At 48.8% G+C, this 22,067-nt stretch overlaps 1 protein-coding gene across 1 annotated transcript in view; it reads right to left on the bottom strand.

The window, feature by feature from the left end:
* Positions 1-22,067, bottom strand: part of STK10 (serine/threonine kinase 10) — a 114,497-nt gene that overhangs the window by 50,701 nt on the left and 41,729 nt on the right. The window contains exons 3-4 of the mRNA XM_042992338.1: positions 11,106-11,154; positions 5,582-5,731 (exon numbers count right to left, since the gene is read on the bottom strand). Coding sequence (XP_042848272.1) covers positions 5,582-5,731; positions 11,106-11,154 — 199 coding nt within the window. The remainder of the gene's footprint in view (positions 1-5,581; positions 5,732-11,105; positions 11,155-22,067) is intronic.

Genomic DNA, 22,067 nt, shown 5'->3' with positions numbered 1-22,067 from the left:
TCGTGCCTTACTTGGCAATGACCAAATGAGCCTCAGGGAAGTCTGGTATGAACAAGGAAGAAGGCAAAGTGTCTAGCAGCAGAGAAGGACATAACCCTGAGCCTCCCTGTGACAGTACTTTGCATACTTCACCCGACTGGTCCCAACTAACCCTGAGAGGCGATCTACTGTTACACCCATTGCACAGATCGAAGAACTGAAGTTTGGATAGTTACGTACGGTTCTCCAGCTCGAGGGGGCAGAGCCAGGACTTGAACCGTGCCTGTCTGTCTAGAGCCCACGCTCTGCTCAGCTCTCCCTGCTGCTTTTCACTCTATTCCCACTCCACTGAGAAGCCTGGGTGTGGCCCTTGCTTGGGAGAGAGATCTGCTAAGCAACTGTCTTATGCATCCCTGAGTTATATAAGGACATGGGGGAGAGGGGGCCTCAGGGCCCGAGGCAGTCTCAAGAAGCCAGCAAGAGTCAGTCGAGCTGCCACTATGTCTCCCAGGCCTCCTCCGCTGCTCCGCCAGGCTGCAGATTCCAGGCCCAAGGGGGATGGAGAATTTTCCAAAACAGAACAACAGGCCCCGGCAGGCGTGCACATCACGGCTCCCAGGGCTCCGTGAAATCGTGTAAATACTCACACTCAACTCTCCCTGCACTTTTTGCCTTTTTCATTGGCTTCCTGGTGTTCTCAACTGCATATGCCAAGTCATTTGGAAACCTGATGCACCCGTCTGCTTCCATCCCGCCCTCTGCTAGGCTCTGAGTGAGATTCTGGAGTCCGCTCGGCATGTCGGTTCAGTGCCCTCCAGATTTAGGGGGTATGTAGGGGGAGATGGCAACGGGAGATGGGAACCCCATGGGGACACCTCAGCCCAAGGCTGCTGGGACCCTCCCTCCCTCCACCAGGGCCTCTCTGCTCTGACTGGCTGGTCCTGACCCAGGTTTGCTGTGTGCTGCCTCCTCCAAGTGAGAAGTTCTTGAAGGATGGAGCTGAAGGTTTCCCTTGAATCCCTCGGAGCACAAGAGGCTCTCTTCTGCACCCCCCCCCCCCACCACATACTCCCTGAGCCTGAAGGCAAAGGCACTCCCCAACCTGGCCCCTCCCTGACCGCCCACACTCCACCCCTGAATGAGCCCAACCACTGGCAGCTATGAAGTCAGAAAGACCCGAGTCCCAACCCTGCTACTTCTCTTCCCTCACGGTCTGAACTCAGTGTCCTCATCTATGTTGGGTACAGTCCCTCTCCTCCCCACACTCCTGCCCAGTACCCCCTGGAGTGCAGATTAAATGACTCATCTAGAAAGTGCCTCCTCTGATGGCTGGCATCTAGCGGGTGCTTCATAAACCCAGTTAAGTGTGCATTATCTTTTTTTAATGTTTATTTTTTATTTTTCAGAGAGCATGGGGAGAGGGGCAGAGAGATGGGGGGGGGACAGGATCTGAAGCGGGCTCTGTGCTGACAGCAGAGAGCCCTGACATGGGGCTCAAACTCACGAACCATGAGATCATGACCTGAGCCGAAGTCAGATGCTTAACTGATTGTGCCAAGCAGGTGCCCCAATGTGTATTATTTTTATTATAAGTCCCCCCAAAATATTCTGCTGTTCTTTACTTCTATGCCCCTGCCTGCTAGGCTCCCTCTTCCTGGCTTGCCCTGCCCAACCTGGTTTACCTGGTAAATACCTATCCACCTTTCACAACTCAGCTCAAACTATCTTCCTACCAAAGCCTCTTCTAAACCCACACCTCCAGGCTCAGGTGGAAGAACCGAGCCCCCCCCCCCCCCCCCCCGCCATAGACTCCCCACTCCAGCCCTGATGCTCTCAAGTGTCTCCCCACTGCCTGGGAACTCTGCAGGAGCAGGAAGGAGACCAGAATCTCACTCCCTTCCAGTTCCCAGAGCCCAGCACAGGCCCTGGCACACAGCAGACACTTAAGGAAACAACAGTAATGACAGCTGGCCTTTACGGAGAGCTTGTTACACATACACCTGCTTGTAACTGGTATCACAACCTTCCAACAGATGTTTTATTATCATTCACATTTTACAGACGCGGAAATGGAAAAGCAGCGAGGTTAGGTGGCTTTACCAAGGTCACAGACCTAGAGGCAGACTTGGGATTTGAACTCAGGACTCTCTGACTAGAGTGCATGCTCTTAACCATTCCAGGTAAAAGAAGGAATACGGAGGAAGAAGAGCCACAGGGATGTGAGCTGACCCCCGGAAGGTACCAGGACATAGCACAGAGTGTGACCCTCCCTGCTCACGCCTGGTCTGAGAAACTTCTTCATACTGCTGGTTTCAAGACAGAACCAACCCTACCCTCTGGACAACAGAGCATTTCTAACAAGCTGCCAGGTCAGGCTGCTGCTACCACCAACCATACTTTGGATAGCGAGGGTCAAAGGTAGTGGGTATCACAGTGGTCCCATCACTACTGCTGCACGTGGGAGCTTATTAGAAATGCAAGTTCTGGGGCCCCTGAGAAACTCAGTTGGCTAAACTTCTGACTCCTGATTTCGGCTCAGGTCAGGATCTCACGGTTTGTGGGTTTGAGCTCTGCGTCAGGCTCTGTGCTCACCGTGTGGAGCCTGCTTGGGATTCTCTCTCTCCTTCTCTCTGCTCCTCTCCCATTTGTGCTCTCTCTCTCAAAATAAATGAATAAACTTTAAAAAAGGAAGGAAGGAGGGAAGGAGGGAGGGAGGGAGGAAGGAAAAGAAAGAAAGAAAGAAAGAAAGAAAGAAAGAAAGAAAGAAAGAAAGAAAGAAAGAAAGAAAGAAAGAAAGAAAGAAAGAAAGAAAGAAAGAAAGAAAGAAAGAAAGAAAGAAAGAAAGAAAGAGGAAGGAAGGAAGGGAGAGAGAGGGAAGGAGGGAGGGAGGAAAAAGGAGGGAGGGAGGAAGGAATAGAAAGAAAGAAAGAAGGAAAGAAACAAAGAAAGAAAGAAAGGGAGAGAGAGGGAAGGAGGGAGGGAGGAAGGAAGGAGGGAAGGAGGGAGGAAGGAAAAGAAAGAAAGAAAGAAAGAAAGAAAGAAAGAAAGAAAGGGAGGGAGAGAGAGGGAAGGAGGAAAAAGGAGGGAAGGAGGGAGGGAGGAAGGAAGGAGGGAGGGAGGGAGGAAGGAAAAGAAAGAAAGAAAGAAAGAAAGAAAGAAAGAAAGAAAGGAAGGGAGAGAGAGGGAAGGAGGAAAAAGGAGGGAAGGAGGGAGGGAGGAAGGAAGGAGGGAGGGAGGGAGGAAGGAAAAGAAAGAAAGAAAGAAAGAAAGAAAGAAAGAAAGAAAGAAAGAAAGAAAGGGAGAGAGAGGGAAGGAGGAAAAAGGAGGGAAGGCGGGAGGGAGGAAGGAATAGAAAGAAAGAAAAAGAAAGAAAGAAAGAAAGAAAGAAAGAGAAAGAAAGGGAGAGAGAGGGAAGGAGGGAAGGAGGGAGGGAGGGAGGGAGGAAGGAGGGAGGGAGGGAGGGAGGAAGGGGGGAAGGAAGGAATGAAGGAAGGAAAGTTCTTGGGCCCCACCCAAGACAGAAACGCTGGCGTAACACCCAGCAATCTGAGTGTTGGGAGCCCTCCAGAGGACTAAAATGCACTAAGTCTGAGAACCCACTAGAACTGCATCCATTTTGTAAGGCCCAGCCCCACCCTAAGGATCGAAGTGCTCATGCAGGGGAGCACGGTGATCTGGGTGAGCCCTGGGAAGCAAGCCAGCGGGCCCTGGGGTCAGCCCTGGCTCTGTCCTTACTAGCTCTCTGACCCAGGGCAGGTCCCCACCCTCTGAGCTTCAGAGCCCTCAAAGCAAGGATGCTGGGAGCTGCTCTCCTGTGGCAGAAGATGTACTAGATGATTGCACTGCACCATTTCTGTTCCAACCCTCATGATGATCCCTGCAGTTCTCCATCACAGGGACTCAACGCTGGTGCAGTTTCTTGTGGCCATGATGCAAATTGTTCCTTCCAGCTACGCAGGTTACCACTAGAGAAAGTACAATAGTGACGTTCCTATGCTGGAAGGACACGGTCGAGGGAGGGGGAGAGGTGCAGACGAATGAATGATTTAGCCACCAGGAAGGTGTTACTAGAAAAGAGTGGAATGAAGTCAAACTGTCTCTCTGTCACTGACAGACAAAACATCTCTCTGTCTGGACACCCTTCCACTGGCAGAAACGAATGCACACGTGATCTGGGAGGACAACCAGTGCCAACTTCTGGAGAATGAGATTGGAGGGACTTCCAGGCTCTCCCCTCCCAACGTTCCTGTACTGTGTAAGTTTTGGATAATAAACATGTATGATTTTCCATCAAACAATAAAAGCCATTAGTTAAGAAACAGCATTACAGGGGTGCCTGGGTGGCTCAGTCGATTAAGTGCGTCGGACTTTGATTTCGGCTTGGGTGGTGAGCTCACGGTGGTGAAATTGAGCCCCACGTCAGGCTCTGTGCCAGCAGCACGGAGCCTGCCTGGGATTCTCTCTCTCCCCCTCTGCCCCTTCCCTCTCGTGTTTACACTCTCTCTCTCAAAATAAATAAATAAATAAATAAATAAATAAACAAACGAACATTTTTTAAAAAAGGAAATAGCATTATAAGCATATTATTGATCAATGCAGGAGTAAATAGGACAAGAGTTCGGTGTCATTGGTGGAAATGGATGGGGAAAGAAGGTGGTGGTAGCAGATGAGGTGTGCCTGTGTTATTTTGGTTAAAAAAAAAAAGTATTAAAAACACAAAGAAATTCTGACACCTGCTACAACACGGATGAACCTCAAGGACATTATGCTGAGTGAAACAAGCCAGAAACGAAAGCACAAATGATTGCACTTATGGGAGGTCCCTAGAACAGTCAAAATCGTAGACAAAATGTAGAATGGAGGTGAACAGGGCCTGGGGGTGGGGGTTAGTGTTTAATGGGGACTGTGTTTCAGTCTGGGATGACGGAAAGTTCCTGGAGACAGATGGTCGTGATGGCTGCACGACAACGTGAACGTACTTCATGCCATTGACCTGGACACTTAAAAACTACACTTCAAAGTTAAGGTGATCAATTTTATGTCACATGCATTCTACCACAATCTGAAAAAAAAAAAAAAAAAAAAAAACCCAAGGAGAGAAGAGACAAAAACAAAAAAAGGTTTGTTTCGACATATACGCCTGACGTCCTATTTTCTACCTGCGAACGGAGGCAGACTCGTCCCTCTGTCCGCCACTCTCACTCAAATTCTCTAGATTAGAAGCAGGAGCAAAAGGGTCAGACCAACACCTCCCACAGGACACCACCAGCCTCATGGGCAGACCCCTGGTGAGGGGCTGTCCTGGGCACTGGAGGATGGTGAGCCCCAGATGCCAGGGGTCTCCCTTGACCCTAGTTGTGACAACCAAATGTTCCTGGGGGACAAAAATCACCCTCAGTTAAGAACCAGTGGGTGAGACCGAGCCAGTGGGAACCATCCTGTGGCCCGGGGCAGGTGGCGGAAAGACCAGCGACATCTCGGGCCGCCGGGGGAGTGAGGATCCCACACGCACTCCCTCCTGCCCACAGAGGCCAGGCTGACAACCCCCAGGCGGGCACCGTGGGGCTCTGCCTTCCTGTCCTCATCCACAGACACACCGTACCCAGCCTGATGTCTCCCTCGAGGGTCATCAGCACATTGCCAGCTTTCAGATCCCGGTGGATGATCCTCTTGCCGTGCAGAAAGTTGAGGGCTTCCAGCATCTGGCGGCAAACCACCTGAATCTGGGGCTCGGTGAGGCCTCTGTCCAGCTCTGGAAACAGACAGGGGAACCATTGTCAATGCAGTGCCCACTACAGGCAGCTGAATGTCAAGTTCATGCCAGGTACAAGAAATACAAAAGCCCCCGCCATTACTGAGCACTTGACCACATACCGAGTTCATTTCTAAACACTCCACATGTTACCTGTTTTGTCCTCAGAGTAACACTATGGAGCAGGCACAATTACTACCTCATTTTACAGAGGAAGAAGCCAAAGCTCAGAAAGGTCAACATACTTGCTCACGGTCACAAAGGAAGAAATTCACCGATCTTAGATTCAAGCCAGCCAGTCTGGCTTTAGAACTCAGGTTCCTATCAAGAGGCAAAGATCCATTCTGCAAGCAGACAGTGAGTGACACTTACACCATGTCAGGCTCCATGCCTGGTGCAGGGACACGGAAAGGCACGTGGAAATGGTGAGCAATGCTTGGAACAGAGTGGGATTTGGATGAGGGTTGGGGGCGGACAGGATGGGCAGCAACCCCTTCTGCCTGGGAATTAGGAGGCTCCTCAGGAGAAAGGGGACACATTCAAGCTGTCTTGTACAAAGAACAGGTGTTCGAGAGGCGAAAAGGCGAGGCCAGGGCATTCCAGGTCAAGGAAGCAGCAGAAGCAGAGGCCTGGAGGCTGACACGAGCTGGCGTTAAAGAAACGTCCGCTGGCTGGCGGTGGTGTTGGAGGAGCAAAGGTGCTGGAAGGTGAAGGGCTAGTGGGAAGGCCGTCATCAAGAGCCTCTTGTGCGCTAGTCAGGGAGACAAACACATACACACACACACACACACACACACACACACACACACACACACACACAATGTACAACCCTGTGTCTGCTTTTTAGAGATGGCAGGGCCCTTCTCTGAGCAGGTGGGGAGCAGAGCACATGCAAAGGACCCTTATTGACTAAAAGGGAAGGATGAGGGGAAGGTCAGAGGTCAGAAGGGCCTGATTTTGCAGGACCCTGCAGGCCATCTATGAGGGTTGCACTTTATTCGAAATGCAATGGGCAGTCCAGGAGAGGCTCGAAGCAAGGCAGAGACCATCTGATTTTTGCATTTAAAAAAGTCTCCCTCATGGGGTGAGTGAGGAGCTTGCAGAGAGCTCGGCGGCGGGCCATCGTGGCGGTGCAGGAGGACAAGAAGGCGGCCAAGGCTTCGAAGAGGAAGCATTCTCGACTCAACGGGTCAGGGAGGTGGGAAGGACAGAAAGTGGGACTGAGTGGGTGTAGCGGGGGAAGGGCATGAGAAGATTCAAGGTCAACGTCCTGTGCTCACTGCCCCACTGGCCAGCGGGATTATCTAGTTCTTGTTGCCACCAGGCCACCTGTGCTGCAGGGAGCTCCCACTGCCCTGCCTGCTGGGTCCTCCCGCTGCAGGTTCCAGGGCTGGCCGGCCAGGGCACCGCTCCCAGGCCTCCCTCCAATCAAGGCAGTCCTCTCCCATCTGTTTTCCCTGGCCGCGCCTGGCCAGAAATCCTCCAGGACAGATCCCACAGGCTTGGTAAAAAAAAAAAAACAAAAACAAAAAAACATGCCAGAGCCAGCTGCAATGCCCTGGGAAGCCTGGCCCCAGACCAGGGGTCCTTCTCCGGGATCCACAACCACTATCCCTCCCTGTGGCCTCAGCCTTAACTCCCATGTCCTGCCATCCACGGACAGGGCTAGAGCCTGGGGGAACACCAGGACCGCGCAGACTGAGCCTGAACCCAGGTGCTGCCCCTTGCTAGCTATGTGGTTTCTCAAAGGCGCTCCATCCGTCTGTGCCTTCATCTCCCAATCCGTAAAATGGGATGATGAGAATGGACGTAGGCAGGGCCCCAGCGATAAAGCACGTTCACTTCTCAGCACAAAGGACGGCCAATAAAAGGCGATTACTGTTAGGCTGGTCCTGAGATTATGCTGGATTATCTGTAGCCGTTTTTTTTAAAGGTCAAACTGTGACCTCTTGTGCCTGATTTATTTACATAAATGAAATCAGAACAAGCAAAGTGATGATGATGATGATGATGATGATGATGATGATGATGATGATGATGGTGGAGATCTCACGGTCATCATTTTCTGAGGTTTTACCAACATATGGGTCCCGGTGTTAGGGACTTGGATGCATTCTTTCAGTTAATCTTCACAATGACCCGACCAGGTAGATATGCCTTATTTAGATAAAATTTATCAAGGGTAAAATTCATTTTTGTTTAGGTGTACAATTCTATGAGTTTTGGCAAACGTATATAGTCACGTGACCACCACCACGAATTAGATGCAGAATGTTTCGATCACTCCCCCGAACCCGTGTGTGATCAACATTTCAGCCCCACGTCTCCAGCCCATGAGCTATCATTACTTTGATTTCTGTCCCCAGTCTTGCCTTTTTTAGAACGTCATATAATTGGAATCATACAGTATGATAAATTCTTGAGATTAATTTTCGATTACACAGCAATACATGAATATTGTCTTCAGATTAAAAAAATCTGCAACACTGCAGATGAGTCCTACGTCTGTTTGAAACCACAGCTAGTCCCACTCCACCCCCTCTCCTCCGCAGGAGGGCTGAGAGCCAAACGTTGAAGAGCCGGCAAGGCAAGGCCAACTGGATCAGAGCAAACACTGGGTGTTAAGTAACCAGCCTGGCCATACAGTGACACGCTCTGCATATTCCCCCCATCTCGCAAAGGGGCCAGCCCAGCACCCCACAGCTACCCCACAGAGGAACCTAGAAACAGACCTCAGGTCCCTTCGACCCCAAGTCCAGGCTCGTCACTCTATGCAACTCTGCAGGGCGATGGGGAGATGCCGAGGACAGAAAGTGCCTCTAAGCAGGGTCAGCGTCTGTGGGAGAGCCCACCCCTCATCACACAGCTGCAACCAGTTCTCACCTGGTCAGCTCTCCCCATCCCACCTTCTCTTCTCTCACCCTAATTTCTAGAATGCTGATGGTGAGGCGCCTGGGTGACTCAGCCGGTTCAGCATCTGACTTTGGCTTAGGTCATGATCTCACAATTCACGGGTTTGAGCCCCACATTGGGTTCTCCGCTATTAACACAAAGCCTGCTTGGGATTCCCTCCCTCCCTCTCTCTCTGCCCCTCCCACACACATGCTCTCTCTAATTCTCCCTCTCTCTCTCAAAAATAAACAAACATTAGGGGCACCTGGGTGGCTCAGTCATTGAGCATCCAACTTCGACTCAGGTCATGATCTCACGGTTCATGAGTTTGAGTCCCACGTTCAGCTCTGTGCTGACAGCTCAGAGCCTGGAGCCTGCTTCGGATTCAGTATCTCCCTCTCTCTCTGCCCCTCCCCAACTCACACTGTCTCACTCTCTCTCAAAAATAAACAAAAAAAAAAATAAATAAAAAAAAAATAAACAAACATTAAAAACAAAAAAAAAAGATTCTCTCTTTCCCTCTCCTTCTGCCCCTCCCCTGCTCACTCTCTCAAAAAAAAAAAAAAAAAAAAAAAAAAAAACAAAACCCACTTGGGATGCTGATGGCAATGGCAATGCTCCTTTAACTGCTGCCACCAACAAGAAGAAAACCACCTGGGACTGGAGCAGGAGAACTGAGAGAGCAGCCAGAGAGTGAGTCTGCCTGCAGGCTAAGCCACAGCCTGGGGTCCTGCCCCAGCTATGAATGAGGTCAAGGACCCAGTAAGTGTAAGGTATGTGTAAATGTCTTTTCCATCTCTGACATTCTCCCCCCACATGAGCTAAGCTGCATACCTGGAGTAGCAGGAGCTGGTAGATGGCTCCCATTCCCCCCCTTCTTTGTTAGTATCTGAACACATGGCCACCAGTTAGAAGACCACATTTCCCAGCCTCCCTTCTAGCTGTGTGCTCTTATGTTCTGGCCAATGAGATGTAAATGCAGGTATCATATGGGGCTTCTGTAAGGTCTCCTTAAAAAAGTGGAAAGTGTGTTTGTGGAGTTGTCCTACCCTCCCTTCTTCTATCTTGCTGTTCGGAATACAGATATGATTGCTGGAGCTCCTACAGCCACCTTGTCACCACAAACAGAAAGCCAGTATGAGAATGGGACCAACACAGAATAAAGTGGGGCCAAGAGTTGGAGTAGGAAACCATGTTTTTATGAGAACTTGAAAACAAAACAAAACAAAAACTCCTAGATCAACCTGTGCCTGAAGCTGGCCACCCTTGAACTTTTTAGTTATTTGTGCCAATAAATTCTCCCTCCCATATCTCCCACCTTTTTCTCCCCCTAAACCAATTTAAAGAGTCCTCTGATCGCCTTATAACCTAGAGAGTCTCAACTCCTACAAGACCACCATTTTTATTTTATTAAATTCTACCCAGAACGATGAAAATCTTCAAAGGCAGTCTCTGCTGAGAGAAGGAACACCCAAAGTCCGCATCATACGTACTCACATCCATCATTTACCCATCTGACAACTCTGGGAGTGTGGTAAGGGGCTCTGCAAGGAAGGCCAGCATTTCTGTATTTCCAGAAAGGGCCACCACAAATTCAACATTCCTGAGATAAACTCAGGGGGGAAATACCTTCCTCATAGTAAGAGAGTGGCTGAATAGTGCTACACTGTACTGAAAACCTCCCCTCTCCTGAGCCACCGCAAAATCCTAGGCCTGCCTATCAATGCTCTGGGGCCCCAGACCCTCAGCCTCTCCTCACTCACTGCCCACCAAGCCAGCAAGAGCCAGGCTCCTGTCTCAGCCCTGCTGTGGGACTCTGGGACAGCTCCTTAACCCCTCTAAGTGTCAATCTGGTCAGGAAGTCAGATGTGCAACGGACTGAGCTACCCAGGTGCCCCTCTGTAAAAATTTTTTTAATGTTTATTTATCTTCGAGAGAGAGAGAGAGAGAGAGAGAGAGAGACAGAGCACAAGCGGGGGAGGGGCAGAGAGAGAGGGAGACACAGAATCCGCAGCAGGCTTCAGGCTCCGAGCTGTCAGCAAAGAGCCCGACGTGGGACTTGAACCCACGAACCGCAAGATCATGACCTCAGTCGAAGTCGGAGGCTTACCAGACTAAGCCACCCAGGTGCCCCAGAATTCCCACTCTTCAAAGAATCTCGCTTAGGTGTCTCATTTTCACCTCCTCAGGGTGCTGTGGGGTGAGGCAAAGAAGGCCTCACCCATCTTACGGCCAACAAGGCTGGAGGGGATGAGTGACCAGCTCAAGGACACATGGCTTTTTGAATAGGAAATGTTGGTTTTCTAATGAGCACCCTGCATTCCCTCCAAGAACCCAACCCCTTTCCCAAAAGGGGATAGAGCATAAAAGTACTCAAACAGGCCACATGAACTGCTGGGGCAGGGGAGTGCGGAACACCAGTCCTGGACTAGAGCCCTCAAGCCCACCCCAGCACCACTGCACCGGGTCAAGGGACACTCACCCAGCATGATGGCATCCACAGCTCCCCCAGGACAGAACTCGATCATGATCTGCAGAAAACACAAGGTAAAGTAAGAGTGAGCAGGGGTGCACAGCCCACGGGATGGGGAGCACCTCGGGACCCAGCCCCAGCAGGATCAGCCGGCACCCACTGCCCCCGCTCCCTGGCCTCTCCTCATCCTGCCCCGGGGCCTGTCCAGTCTGCACCACCCACTCTGATCTGACCCCAACCCTCACAGGAGGCTCTGAAACCCAGAGGGGTCCCTGGCCAGTTCATTTTTCAGGGGGGGGGGGGGAAAGTTGCCATGGAAACCCACAACGGTAGCCAATGGCCTTGTGCCCCACGCCTGCACCCTCCCTTCTCCTCCAGCCTGCCCTCCTCCCTTGTCCCCACCTGCCAGCTGCTCTACTTCCTAGGCCCCACAGCCAGGAAGCTCAAAGGACACCATCGCCCACATACAAGCCGGCCAAGTCCTCATGGAATCCTGGCACCTATCTCGCACGTCTCTCCATCTCTCAGAGGCCAGGGCCCTTGCTGGCTTGCAACATCAGAACATCAGGGCCTTGAAGACCAGCCCAGGTGTAGAAATCCAGGCCCAGGAAGGGGATGGGACTGAGTGAGGCCACAGATTCTTAAGTGGCAGGTCCTGCACCAGAAAGGTTTTCTAACGCCCCAAGTCATTCTTGCATGCATGCATTCATTTGTTCATCACACACCCAGCAGGGACAGGGCCCAGGAGAACAACCAGTCCCAGGCCTTCGAGGGCTGGCTCCCAGCTCAGCGCAGGGGCTGTAGAAGGACAATGAGCGTGCAGAGTGCCACTGATGCTGACCCAGGCCCTCCCTCTCTAGCCCTCCCATCTTTGTTCTTTCTCACCCACACTGGGCTCCTATCACATGTGCAAAGATGCTGTTTTTCTCTGAAATTACAGATACAGGTAGGTGGGGAAGGGGGAAGCATCACAAACTCGAGCAGCCGTTCCCGGAATCTCCTCACCGCTTCCAGCTCCTGGCCCAGCGTGTCGTAAAGTCCCTCCAACCTAGCTGGGCAGAGGCAGGCGCCGTGCCCTGGGGCCAGTCATTCCCCCCCCCCCCCGCCAGGGGAAAGAAAACCTCCGCCATAATCCTCTGGGCCAGAGCAGCTCTCCAGTCAGAGGAGGGAGGAGTGGCCTCACTGTTTCCATGAGTCTCCAGCTTGTGGCAGACCTTCCAGAGGCTTCCTGGCCATGTAAATGTAAGGGTGCGGTGATCCGTGGCTGGACCCAGGTCCCAGGCCCGCCGTTCACTAGCTGCAGCCGTGGGCAGGTCACTTCAACAGAGCACATTTTCTCAGCTGGAAGATGGGGCTTGTTGATGCCACTGCACTTAACTGGGCCCCCCCCACTGGGCTATATTTTCAGGGGACAAGCCACACCTGGATGCAAGAAACCAGAGCAGGCAGGGGGCCAGAGGTCCCAGATGCTGGGGGTAGCAAGACAGTGCTGGCCCTCCTAGCTTGGCCCTGAGCGGCCATGGAGGAGGCCCTGCTCCATGCTGTGGGAGGCTCCATGCTGGGGGAGAGAGCCTTGTAAGGGGACAGCGCCAGCTTGCACACGACCTCCCGCCAGGGAGGAAGGACATGGCCCCTGAGACCCCTAGGGTCACTCCGATGGTGCCTGGCCCGCACTGCCCCAGGACTTCCAACACTACAGTGACCCTGAATAACAGCCATCAGAGATGAATTAATGTCTTGCAACCCAGAACAGTGAGAAAGAGCTACTTCTTTCTTCCACTCGTTCCTTCATTCACTGCTTCATTTCACCAACCACTCCCCAACCAGACTTGTTCCCTGGGGCCAGGGAACAAAGGTGGCCTGGACACAGGCACTGACCTCTTGCACAGCAGCAGACCGTTCTGGCTTTTAATAATTCTCAGCTCCACAGAAGGACAAAAAATCCTACTAATTGCTAGGAAAAGCCCAGCCACAAGAAGCAAACCTTGTCATCGTGCAAAACCACTTACTATCTGAGCAGCCCAGATGCTGCTCACCCGACCTCCGCAGGAATGACAGGTCACCAGGCCTTGCCGGGTGGCAGGCACCGGGCTGGGGCTCAGTCAGTATGAACTGTTACTATGGCTCCTTCCTTGAGCTCAAAGGTCTGGGATTTTTTTTCTCTTGAGACTCCATGAAAGGTATCCTCTCCTCTCATTCAGAAAAATGCAAACAGGAACAGGGGCCTGCATGCAATTCTACTGAATTTTTGCACACCCTGAAGTCCCCCCACCAAACCCAGGTTAGGAGCCGCAGCTCTGCCTCTGCACCCCTTACTATCTGTGTGGCTTGGGTAATACTAAGGACCACCCAGAGCTACCCTAAGGATTGGATGAGGTGGTGTTTACAAAACAACAGGCCCATGGCTCAGTCAGTTAGGCGGCTAGGCGGCCGACTTTGGCTCAGGTCATGATCTCGCAGTCCGTGAGTTCAAGCCCCGCGTCGGGCTCTGTGCTGACAGCTCAGAGCCTGGAGCCTGTTTCAGATTCTGTGTCTCCCTCTCTCTCTGACCCTCCCCCGTTCATGCTCTGTCTCTCTCTGTCTCAAAAATAAGTAAACGCTAAAAAAAAAAAAATTTTAAACAAAACAAAACAACAGGCCCAGCCTCCCACACAGTGCTGGCAGGACAGGCTCAGGCACTGCCCCCTTCTCTAAGGGTGCAGTTGAAAGGTGGTGAACTTGAGTTCCGGTACTGATGGTGCAGCTTAACTGGCTGTGTGACCTTGAGTAAGTCACTTCATCTCAATTTCATCTATAAAATGGCACTAATCACCTCCACCTCCAAAGTCAAGGCAGTTAAAGGAGATTCTCAACACGAAAGCCCAGTAGCAAAGCCACACCGATTAACATGCTCTCGTTGAACCTCTAGCAAACAAAACCCATGAGCAAGTATCACCCTTACACCACCTTATTCAGGCTCCCTACAAATCTGTGCCTTCCTAGAACTAAGTCTATCAGCACACCCTCTGTTATTATCAACAGTCAGTATGAGAAGTGGCCAAACCCAGGCAGTTCCTGCATCTGTCAGTGAACTTGTCCCTTACACAATCCCCTTACACAAGACCCCCCATCCTCTCCAGAGCTCGGCACTAGGAAAGCTTGACCATTCCGCTGATCCGGTTTGCTTCCTCTTCTGCAATTCAAGAGCTCCGTGACCCCATGCACTTCCCTTTTGTAATTTTTTAAAATTCACTGATTGATTGATTGATTGCTCTAGCTGCTGGAAAGTTCTGAGCTTAGCTTTGGTTCTATTCCCGGGAAAAAAATGTACCGACTTTTTTGGTTCTATACCAAGATTAAACCCGCAACATTCCACAATTTGTATATGGATCCCAATGAAATGTTTTTAAAAGATAATCATCCTGCAGATGTCTGAAGAAACAACGTTCCTTGGTATTAATCACACATGTGTTAGAGTGATATTCCATTAACCTCTGTGTAAATGCTACCTGACTATACCCTCACATGTGGCAAAATAGGGTTTGGTTTTTCTTCTTTTTTCTTTTTTTTTTTTTGAAAGTGTTTTTACCCCCAATTGGTTTTAAAAATTTCACATCTTAGGGAGCCTGGGTAGCTCAGTTGGTTAAGTGTCTGACTTTGGCTCAAGTCATGATCTCACGGTTCATGGGTTTGAGCCCCACGTTGGGCTCTGTGCCGACAGCTCAGAGCCTGGAGCCTGCTTCGGATTCTGTCTCCCTCTCTCTCTGCCCCTCCCCTGCTCAAGCTCTGCCTCTCTCTGTCTCAAAAATAAATAAACATTTAAAAAAAAATTTTTTTAATAAATAAATAAATAAAAATTTCACATCTTAGTGCCCTGATGGGATGGGGGAAAGAAAAAAAGTCCCTTTCATGATAGTTCTTACTAGGTTCCATTCCATGTGTCTTAACGTTCTACCTTTCACCTTGTCACTGGCAGGGCTGTAGGGGACTTCTACTGAAATGCGTGGGGTTTAATTAACAAAATAATCTCAATTAATAAAAATAACAGAGCAAAAATAAAATAATCATCTTAATACCTTTCGAAGTTACTAAATATGCATGCTTAGAAGATAGAATGGAGGTACATACGTCAATGCTCAGGGAAGGATTACAGGTGGTCTATACTTAAATATTTTCCAAATTTTATTCAACAAACATGTATAAAAATATTAGAAATACTTTGTTTTTAATGGGAAGAACAGGCCTAAAATAACCCCTGGCTGTAGATGCATCGATTCCTCTGAAGGAGGAGGAAGTTATCTGTGGCTGTCCACAATTAAAGCTCCAGCAGGCCTGTGTCCACGGTGTCCTGGGATGAAAGAAGGCTCCTTAGGATCAAGGATTCTGCGGTGCAGAACTGAAGGCCTCTAAGCCCTTACCAAGCCCCAAATCCAGCTCTAAGTACCAAGGACCAACAACTTGAACCCATCAGAGGCTCATCCTTCACACTCCCTTGAGAGCAGCAAGCCACTTGTGGCTCTAGGATTTCTCAGGACCAGGAGAAGTGAGGTTTGTGATCAGTTTAATCCATCGACAACTCTACCAAGGGCTCCACATTGCTAGGCGCAGCAGGGCCATAAATGTAGTATTTAATCAACAAACACTATCTGAGCTCCTAGTCTATAACAAGCCCGGGGACCAGAGAACCAGGAGGAAATGGACACATCCCTGCCCCAAGGCAGAGGCCAGTACAGGCACATGGTGACTGTGTTACCTAGAAGCCTGTAACTATGGAGGGCTTCCCAGAGAAGAGCTGGGTTTTGAATTTTTTTTTTTTTTAACATTTATTTTATTTTTGAGACAGAGAGAGACAGAGCATGAACGGGAGGGGCAGAGACAGAGGGAGACACAGAATTGGAAGCAGGCTCCAGGCTCTGAGCCATCAGCCCAGAGCCTGACGCAGGGCTCGAACTCACGGACCGTGAGATCGTGACCTGAGCTGAAGTCGGACGCTTAACCGACTGAGCCACCCAGGCGCCCCAGAGAAGAGCTGGGTTTTGAAGGGCAATTTTGCCTAATGAAGAAGGACAAAGACATTCCAGGTAAAATACAGCAACTGCAGAGGCAGAACAGCAAGGAAGAGTAGGAAGGGGAGAAGGGAGGAATGTTCCAAGGGGTTCAAAAGGGTGAGAAGAGAGCGGGCCACAAAGGCCAACTGGAACTAGAATTCAAACATCTCAAAGTATGAACTTTACCCTGAGAGCTGTGTATGTATGTCTGGAGAAAGGCACCAGAGGGTTTTAATAAGGGGTGTTATAGACAGTTTCTGCTTTAGAGGATCCCTCTGGATATGGTATCTCTAAAGGGTAGGAAAGCAGAGGAACAGTGGATTTGGCTGGCGCAAATAGTAAAAAGGCCATTTTATGGGTCCCAGTGCCCAGGGCATCATGGATGTCTTCCCCCTGCACAGAGAGCATTCTTTCCTTCCCCTTTGTGAAACAGCCATGAAAACTGGGTGGGACTCATCTCATCCCCAGTGGGGAGAGGAGGCCTAAGCCAATCAGGGAAATTCTCTGCCTCTTGCCCTGTGGGCTGATTCAGGGCTGGTCTAATCACAACCAAGCCCTGAGCTCTGCTTGATGGTGTGGGAAGCCGTGATATCTCCTCTGGAGCCATAAGGAAACACAAAGCCCTGATGGTTGCAGGCAGCCATCTTGCAACCATGAGGGAAGCCAATGTGAAGACAAACCTATTACAAAGAGGAGGACAAAGAGAATCTAAGTCCTGCTCAAAATCCCCCTCAAACCTGACCTTCCTCCAGACTTTTCAAATAAAATATGCATCAATTTCTTTTGTTGTTTAGGCTAGTTTGAAATTCTCTGTTACTTGTTACCAAAAGCATCTGATCTCACATTTGGCAAGAGATGATGAGGATGAATTAGAACAGTGAGAGAGGAGGACAAGGATGCCACCTCATGGGGCAAATAAGATTTCCCCAGTAATCTCTAGGTTATACCAGCTAAAAACACTATGCCAGTAGTCTTTAAACTTTAGCGTGCAACAGAATCACCTGGAGAAGTTATTAAAAACAAGGTCACTGGGCCCTAACCCAGAGTTTCTGATTCAGTAGGGCTGTGGTGGGTCCAAGAATCTGCATTTCCAACAAATGCCTGAGGGTTGCTGCCCCCAGTCCCCTGACCATCCTTTGAGAACCACTGCTCTACAGGAATTTGCAAAAGACCAAGAAGCCTGGACCTTGGGGCCACACCTCTCCTCCCTCTAGCAAACACATAGTGCAAGATGGTAGTAGAGAAATCTTAGGAGCAAACTGGAAGAATTATGATTTCTTTTATCCTCTTTATAGTGCCATGCTTTGAGGACCTTTGAACGCATGTCAAGGAGACAGGGATTAGCAAAGATAAGGTGTTTGGAACCGTGAGATCATGACCTGAGCCGAAGTCGGACGCTTAACCGACCGAGCCACCCAGGCGCCCCGAAAATCATATATTTTGATAAAAGACTAGTGTTCAGATTATATAAAGAACTCTTGGGGCGCCTGGGTGGCTCAGTCGGTTAAGGTCACGATCTCGCGGTACGTGAGTTCGAGCCCTGCGTCGGGCTCTGGCTGATGGCTCAGAGCCTGGAGCCTGCTTCCGATTCTGTGTCTCCCTCTCTCTCTGCCCCTCCCCCGTTCATGCTGTGTCTCTCTCTGTCTCAAAAATAAATAAACGTTAAAAAAAAATTTTTTTTTAAAAAGAACTCTTACAACTCAACAATAAAAGGACAAATATGGGGCACCTGGGTGGCTCTGTCAGTTAAGCGTCTGACTTCAGCTCTGGTCATGATCTCACGGTTTGGGGTTCAAACCCTGCGTCGGGTTCTGCGCGGGCAGTGCGGAGCCTGCTTGAGATTCTCTCTCTTTCCGTCCCTCCCTCACTCTCTCTAGCTCTCAAAATAAATAAACTTAAAAAAAATTTTAAAGGACAAATAACCCAATTTAAAAATGGACAAAGGGGGCGCCTGGGTGGCTCAGTGGGTTGAGCGTCCAACTCCTTGATCTTGGCTCAGGTCATGATCCCAGAGATCATGGGATCCAGCCTTGTGTTGGGCTCTGTGCTGACAGTGTGGAGCCTGCTTGGGATGCTCTCTCTCCCCCACCCCACCACTCACACATGCACACTCACAATCTCTCTCTCTCTCTCTCTGTCTCTCTCAAAATAAATAAATAAACTTAAAAAGATGGACAAAGGATTTGAATAAATGTTTCTCCCAAAAAAGGGAAACATATGGCCAAATACACATATGAAAAGGTGCTGACCATCATTGGTCTTTAGGGAAATGTCAGTCAAAACTACAATAAAATACCACTGCATAGAGGTTAGGATGCCTAGAATCAAAAAGATGCACAATAATAAGTGTTGGCAAGGATACTGACAAACTGAAACCCTCGTACAATGATGGTGGGAATGTAAACTTTCTCAGGCACTTTAGAAAACAGTGTGGCAATTCCTCAAAATGTTAAACATGGCATTACCATATGATCCAGCAATTCCACTCCGAGGTGTGTGTGTGTGTGTGTGTGTGTGTGTGTATCACCACATGTCCACTGATTAAAAACATATGTCCATTAGCCAGATTGACTAAGAAAAAAAAAAAAGGACTCAAATTACTAATATGAGAAATCAGAGTGGGGACATTATTACTGATTTTACAGAAACAAAAAAGATCATAAGAGAGTACCATGAACACGTATATGCCAACAAACTGGAAAACCTAGACAAATTCCTGGAAGCAGACAACCTACCTAGATTGAATCATGAAAAAATGGAAAATCTTAACGGACACTACCTAACTCATCCTATGAGGTCAGCATGACCCTAATATCAAAGCCAGGCAAACACTGCAAGAAAATAAAACTACAGATCAATATTCCTGATGAATACTGATGCAAAAATCCTCAACAAAATACTAGCAAATCAAATTCAGCAACATATTAAGAGGATTATACACCATGGCCCAGTGGGATTTACTCCTGGAAGCAAGGATGGTTTAACATACAAAGATCAGTCAATGGAATTGACCACATTAATGGAATGAAGGAGGGAAAAAAACACCATCACTTCAGTCGATGCAGGAAAAAACATCTAACAAAATTCAACACTCTTTCCCAGGAAAACCACCAACAAACTAGGAATAGGATAAAACCACCTCAACATATCAAAGGCCATATATGAAAACCCATAGTGAGCTTTATACTCGAATGGTGAAAGACTGAAAGCTTCTTGTCTAGGATTAGGAACAAGACAAGGATGCCCACTTTCTTCACTTCCATTCAACACAATACTGGAAGTCCTAGCCAGCATAATTAAGTAAGAAAAATAAGAGGCCAGCAAATTGCAAAGGAGGGGTAAAATTATCTCTGCAGATGACATGACCCAACATGTAGAAAGCCCTAAAGATTATAAACACCCAGAAAACTGTTACAACCAATAAGCAATTTTTAGCAAAGTTGCAGGACATAAAGCAACACACAAAAATCAGTTGAGATTCTATACTCTGACAATGAATAATCCAAGAAGGAAATTAAGGAAACAATTCCATTTATAATAGCATCAAAAAGAAGAAAATAACTCAGGAATACCTAGGAAGAAAAAAAAAAAAACCCAAGAAGGCAAAATATCTGTACCCTGAAAAGTATAAAACATTGCTAAAAAGAGTTAAAGACGGACAAGTAAATAGAAAGACATCCCATGTTCGTGGATTGAAAGACTCCATATTGTTAAGATGTCAATGTTACCCCATCTACAGAGTCCCTATCAAATCCTGATGGCATCTTTTACAAAAATTAAAAAATCCATTGTGAAATTCATATGGAATATCAAAGGACCCCAAATAGCCAAGACAATCGTTCTTAAAAAAGAAGAAAGTTAGAAATCTCACACTTCTTAATTTAAAACTTGCTACAGGGGTGCCTGGGTGGCTCAGTCGGTTGGGCTTCCGACTTCAGCTCAAGTCATGATCTCGCAGTTCATGAGTTCGAGCCCCGCGTCGGGCTCTGTGCTGACAGCTCAGAGCCTGGAGCTGCTACGGATTCTGTGTCTCCCTCTCTCCCTGCCCCTCCCCTGCTCACACTCTGTCTCTCTCAAAAATAAATAATAAATAATAATAAAAAAAAAAAAAACTTGCTACAAAGCTAGAGTAATCAAAACACTTTGGTACCGAAGAAAGGCTGACATATACATCAGTGGAAAGGCAGCCCAGAAATAAACTCTTACATATGTGGTATATAAAACTCACCGTTTGTGAGTTCAAGCACAGAGCCTGCTTGGGATTCTCTCTCTCCACCCTTCCCCAGCTTGTGCTCTGTCGATCTCTCTCAAAACAAATAAATAGACTTAAAAAAAATTCACTCAAGGCGCCTGGGAGACTCAGTCGGTTAAGCGTCCAACTTCAGCTCCGGTCACGATCTCACAGTTCACAAGTTTAAGCCCCGCATCAGTCTCTCTGCTGTCAGCACAGAGCTCATTTCGGCTGCTCTGTCTCCCTCTCTCCCTGCCCCTCCCCTGCTTGTGCAATCTCTCCCAAAAACAAATAGATGTTAAAAATAAAATTATAGGGGCGCCTGGGTGGCTCAGTCGGTTAAGCCGCCGACTTCGGCTCAGGTCATGATCTCACGGTCCGTGAGTTCGAGCCCCGCGTCGGGCTCTGGGCTGATGGCTCAGAGCCTGGAGCCTGCTTCAGATACTGTGTCTCCCTCTCTCTGACCCTCCCCCGTTCATGCTCTGTCTCTCTCTGTCTCAAAAATAAATAAACGTTAAAAAATATATATAAAAAAAATAAAATAAAATAAATAAAATAAAATTATAAAAATTCCAAAAAAGCAAAGTCTAACACAAGTTATGGCACGGGTGAACCTCAAAGACAATATGCTAAGTGAAACGCCAACTGCAATAGCACAAATATGAGCTCCCTTACGTGGGGTACCTCTACTAGTCAAATTCATAGAAACAGAAAGTATTAAGAGGATTGTCAGTGGGTGGTGGGGGGAGGAGAATGGGAAGTTAGTGCTTAACGGGACCCAGTTTCAGTTCGGGAAGATGAAAAATTTCTGGACATGATGGTGGTTGACAGCTGCACAACACTGAGGAAGTACTTGATGCCAATGGCCTGTGCACTTAAAAACGATTAAAATGGCCGATGTTGTTTATGTGTGTTTTGCCCCAATTAAAAAAAACACACACAAATCCACACCAAAGCTTGTATACAAATGTTCACAGAAGCATGATTCACGATAGGCAAAAAGCGGAAATAAATGTCTATCAGCTAATGAATGCAGAAACAAAATGTGGCATTAGCTTTATCCAGTGGAATATTACTTGGTCATGAAAAGGAATGAGGCACTGACACCATCCTGCAGTGTGGATGCACCTTGAAAACTTCATACCGAGTGAAAGAAGTCAGATGGCAAAAGGCCACGTATGATAGGATTCCATTTACGTACAACATCCAGAACAGGCAAATCCATAGAAACAGAGATTGGTGGTTACAAGGGACTAGGGGGAGGGAGGGGTGGGGTATGGAGCAGGGGAGGGCAGGCTCCCGGAGCAATACGCTGCACGGCTCTCAAAATGCGACCCAAGCGCTCTCCGGATCAGAAGGCTGTTGACACCGTGTGCCAAGCCCCGTCCCAGGGCCTCTCTGGCCCTTTATTCATAGTCTCTCATTTAATCCTCACACGGTTCTGTATTCCCATTCTATAGATCAAGGGCTGCCAAACTTGTTCTGTGAAGGGCCAGATAGTAAATGCTTTCAGGTCTGCAGCCATAAGGTGTCTGTTGCATGCAAATCACTCTTGTAGCCAGAGATGGTACCTGAACAAATGGGCACAGCTGTGTGCCCACAAACCTTCATCTACGAACACGGGGGGCAGGCCAGATTTGGTGCTCAGGCGGTGGTCCGTCATCCCCGATTCCAGATGAGAAAACTGAAGCATAGAGAGATTCAGTAACTTGT

Source organism: Panthera tigris, chromosome A1 (genome assembly GCF_018350195.1).
Source record: "Panthera tigris isolate Pti1 chromosome A1, P.tigris_Pti1_mat1.1, whole genome shotgun sequence".
NCBI classification, from domain to species: domain Eukaryota; kingdom Metazoa; phylum Chordata; class Mammalia; order Carnivora; family Felidae; genus Panthera; species Panthera tigris.
The sequence above is the reverse complement of the archived record's forward strand: the minus strand, read 5'-3'. Positions and strand labels throughout refer to the sequence as shown.